This window comes from Pristis pectinata, chromosome 34 (assembly GCF_009764475.1).
Source record: "Pristis pectinata isolate sPriPec2 chromosome 34, sPriPec2.1.pri, whole genome shotgun sequence".
Lineage (NCBI taxonomy): Eukaryota > Metazoa > Chordata > Chondrichthyes > Rhinopristiformes > Pristidae > Pristis > Pristis pectinata.
Genome location: NC_067438.1, coordinates 13,403,511 through 13,408,035, shown reverse-complemented (window position 1 = coordinate 13,408,035; position 4,525 = coordinate 13,403,511). Strand labels below are relative to the sequence as shown.

At 48.3% G+C, this 4,525-nt stretch overlaps 1 protein-coding gene across 1 annotated transcript; it reads right to left on the bottom strand.

The window, feature by feature from the left end:
• Positions 1-1,009: 1,009 nt before the first annotated feature.
• Positions 1,010-4,280, bottom strand: LOC127585967 (probable G-protein coupled receptor 139). The gene is made up of 2 exons (XM_052043723.1): positions 4,211-4,280; positions 1,010-1,917 (listed from the first exon to the last, which is right to left on the bottom strand). The coding sequence occupies exons 1-2, from the start codon at positions 4,278-4,280 to the stop codon at positions 1,010-1,012; spliced, it is 978 nt and encodes a 325-aa protein (XP_051899683.1).
• Between the last annotated feature and the right edge of the window lie 245 nt (positions 4,281-4,525).

Below are 4,525 nucleotides of genomic sequence, written 5' to 3'. Positions count from 1 at the left end.
TATATAGAATCTCGCAGGGTTCTCAGAGTACCTGTTAGTCCTTACACTTGCAGTGTGCGTTTTTATTCATCATACTGCTTTTGTCCAGCTTTCGAATTTCCCCACCCCATCCAACTCCAAAATACATCAACCCCACACAAATAGTTCTTCTCTTCCCATCAATAACCCCGCCCTTCCACACATAACCTTTCTTCAGTGAATGCTGCGGTTCAATGGAATGGTTGATGGAGATGGAAAAGCGGACCAGCGAGATGACCATGGAAACTGTCCCTTCTTACTGCTGAAGCGAGAGGGAAGAGGGATATGTGTTTGGTACTGGACTTCCATTGAAGATGGGGAATATTAAAGTTCATTGAATCGGAAAGCGGGTGGAGTGGGACTTCAGTACTGGGGAACTCCATATTGAATGGCCGGTCAGCCTTGAGTGACCAGGTGGCCGATTTCGGTTCCTATTTTCTGATGTTCTTGACCACCAGACGGACAATTGAACATGGAATGCAATTCTAAAGGAGCTGGAAGATGGTTCAAAATCAGTGTTTGCAAGCTAACAAACTTTGATTGTAAATCTTATTCATCTTAATTGCAAATATTACTCAATACGTGTGGTTTTACTTCAGTACAGTGCACAGCATAAATCGAGAAATGCGGGGCAAGGTGCAGACGGCAAATGGTGGAAGGACTGAGAGGAGCTTTGCTGTGCACATCCCTCCGACCGCTCACGGGGATCGGGGAGAAGAAGGAGCACGGGACATTTTTCCGTGCCGACCTGATATAAAAGCAGCGAGGTCAGTCTCCAATAAGTGCTCGGGTTTCACAGCGGGCACGTGGCATGTGACAGGAAGGAGATCACAGTCACCGGGGTGTCAAACGCGTTCACGGTATTTCCAGGATAAAACCTACGAAGTCTCCTGTTAAATGAGTCCACGGAGGGCACAAATGAGGGCGGAGAATGGTGGGGTTTCTGAGACGAATGGAGTGAAAGCCGCCGTGAAATAATCGGTCTCCAGCTCTAGATCGACTGCCGCACCAGTTTCATGGGTTTAATGATAAACTGAGTTAGATTTTTAAGCCCGGTCTTCAACTCCTGTCTGAACTTGCTTTGGGTCATTGCGTAGATGCACGTGTTGGCGCAGGAGCTGACTCGTATAAGGAAGTTCCCCACTTCAGTGGCGACGGTCGAGGGGCTTGTGAGATCCCCGCCCCCGAAATTTATTGTGACTCGAGTACAGATGAAAGTCACGGCTCCCGTCGTCCAGAGGAGTATGGCAGTGCCCGACACAGTGAAGAGTAAGATGATGGACTTGCGGCGATTCTCCGTCTCACTGTCCTTGCCATCCTGTCCCTTAAGGCGCCGGCGGACCCTGCCGGCCGCCAGTATGTTGCTGACCGTCAGCCCGTTCAGGAACAGGATTAGAACAAAGGGAAGTAAAGAGAGAGAGATGCTACACAACCAGGAGAAAGCCCCCCACCAGACTGAGATGAAGTAGGCGGCGATAGGCCGACACCTCCAGTTCACATTATCCACGACGTAGAGAGGCTCGTACATGAAGTGAAAGGGGATGTATTTTAAGCAGCTCAGCGAGCACAAGGACACAATAACCACGGCGGCCGTCCTATCCGTGCAATATCTGAGTCTCAGTTTCGGACAGCAAATGCTGACAAAACGGTCAAAGGTGAAGGACACAGTTAACCAGACAGAATTGTCCAGGGCGACGATCCTCAGGTAGACAAATGTAGGGCACACTGCGCTGAGGGACAGGAAGGAGTTGGGGGAATAGTAAATATGGATTTCTCGGAGCAACACGTGCAAGATGAGCACCAACAGGTCGGAGATCGCCATCGCCACCATGTAACGCGTGATTCCTCTGGAGAGACCGCATTTTCCCCGGTACAGGATCGCAGCCGTCACCACGTTTGCTGGAGGGAGTGCAAAACACAGAGAAATGACCACTTAAGCGGTCAAGAGGTGTAACAGGGATGAAGGAGGCTGTGTTCAGAGCGACGGTCTCACTAGAGACTGTCACCGCTGGTAGTCAGAGGAGCCATTTGTGAAGCAAACCATGTTGTATTCAATCGGACAATGACACTGACCAATGGGGGGAAAACAACATACGCTGCTGCATTGTGAGGAATACATTACGAATAATAGTCATACAGCACGGAAACAAGTTCTTCAACGCACCTCGTCCGCGCCGGCCATTAAGCTCCCAATCACACGAATGCAATACCGATCCATCCGCATATTCTCTTCAGGTTTCCCTCAACCCCAGCCCCGCCCGGCCACTGGAAAGATTCTACCTCTCACTTGCACACCAGCAACATTTTACAGCGGCCAATTAACCTACCGATAGTGGGAGCCTTTCAAGGACATTTGCATGTCCCTAAATTCCAATGAACATCTGCTGAGCATTTATCGACTTGAAATATTGAAGATGTTTCTGTGCCCACAGATGGTGCCCGACCGCTTTGGTATTTCCAGAGTTACTTCTTTTCTATATTGACGGTATCTGTAGTAATTTACTCTTCGACAGTGAAATTCTGATTCCATGCCGTTATTGGCAGACAATGCCTCCAAATAAAAATGTGGAACACCCTGCAGAACTGGAAGGCTGATATTAAAACAGTTAATGCCGGAAATACTCGGCCGGTCAGGCAATATCGGTGGAGAGAGACGCAGGATTTAACATTTCAGGTTGATGACCTTGCAGACATTGCAGAGGTCAGAAATCGACTATTTTAACTTAAATAGTAGGAGGAGCTTTGGAGATCACGATGTTGTGCTTGACAGGGCGGAGACTAAGGGAGCCTGAAGGAGACAAGTGGTGACTGTTCTGGTTGAGGGAAGGTGGTGGAGGTTTGTTCATGGGGCTGATTTGCCTGGCGAAGATGTAAATGGAACGTCCCCAATCACTTCCCTCTATTTACACCTGCTGCAGACAGATTGGTTTCGATTAAGATTCCTTCCTCCTTTCTCAGCCAGCAACACCACAGCTTGTGCTTTTCACTCTCTTTTGGTCGCCACCTTATCACAGAAGCGCCGGTGACCGGGTCATATAACTATGTCTCTATGACTCTGTATTCCTGTCGTTCCTTCTCCCTCTGACAGAAACTCGGAATATGTTGGCCTGATTAATATTCTCACCCGTTTTTGTAAATCCGACCTTACTCTTTCCTCTTCCTTTCTCCGTCAACTCCCCCAGACAAACAGCCCCAACACCTCCACTGTCCCTAATTCTGGCCTCGTTCACTAAACCTTTCTAAAGTCCCATCTTGAAGTGCAATTCACCCTCACTATACATTTCTCCATTCATATCTACCCACTTGGCCGTACTTTTGGTCATCTGACGGATTATGTCTCGGACGATTGCCTATCCATTTTCTTGAGACTGTGGGCGCTCTTCAGATGCGCCTTGGTAGGGTTCTATTATGGTAGCGCACTATGCTGTTGTTATATTTGATGAGAATAGTTTAGGCTCAGCAGACTCCACCAAATAACAATAAAGTGACGATCATGGTATTGATATTGGACGGAGATGGTGGAAAGTTGAAAGAAACCTCCATCCTTCTCCATCTCTTCATATATTTTTCAATAACATTAATGGAATATGTTCCGTACGCCATATCGCATTGGAAGCATGGTACCACAGTCAACGTAGCGTTCTCCCAGCACTGCGCCAAAAGTCAGCGAGATCGGCAGTTGAGAATTCTCAACAGCATGTAGACCTTCCTGATGTGGAGGGTCTGGTTGTGTTTGGTACCAGAATACGTCTTAGAATGTAGAGTAAAGCGTCTCGCATTCTCAGCGCGGGACGGTATTGACCACCCGCACCAATCGGATGAAACATCCGCACCGGTAATCAGTCAGTTCCTCAGATCCACTAATTTCGAGGGGTCTGGGATAGATCTTGAACCAACGATTCTGTACCAGAACATGAGTACCTCGCTGGATGGGGACGAGAAAAGCATTGCCCAGAGAGAGAGAAGGGGAGAGGAAGATTCCAATCACGAGAGCTAAGTCGAGCGCCAGGAAGGATCCCTTTAAGGAAGAGAAAGTAAAAACGAAAGGACACAGGACAAGGGAGCCAGCGAAACAGCTGAATACAAGCGGTAACAGAGAGCGGAGCAGTTTATAGAAGAAGTTTTCAAACTGCATAACTCTCGTACCATTAAGACTGAGCAGCAACACATTAAACGACACGATTGGGCTTACCGGGTATCCCGAACGCCGCCAGAATCGGATACGAGATCTCCTTCACGTACAGAATTGGAGCCCGTCCCATTCTGGAAGTGTCACTGAGTCGGCTGCAAATCAGGGGGCACGATGGAGCAGGCAGCGCGGCTCGGATCCTCATTAATACCCGCGCCAATCCTCCAGTGGGTTCGGGAAGTGACAGAACAACGAAATTAGTCACAGGCTCTTTAACAAACATATTTGTTTACGCAGAAGTGAAGAAATTTCACCGAATTCTCGGTGGAAGAATACTCAGTAAGAAGAGGATAGCGAACCGTGGGGTTATTACTGAAC

Coding starts and splice junctions, on each gene's coding strand:
- LOC127585967 (XM_052043723.1), bottom strand. CDS start 4,280: ATGGGACGGGCTCCAATTCTGTACGTGAAGGAGATCTCGTATCCGATT. Junction 1,918..4,210: donor GGCGGCGTTCGGGATACCCG/GTAAGCCCAATC, acceptor CACTCCCTCCAG/CAAACGTGGTGACGGCTGCG.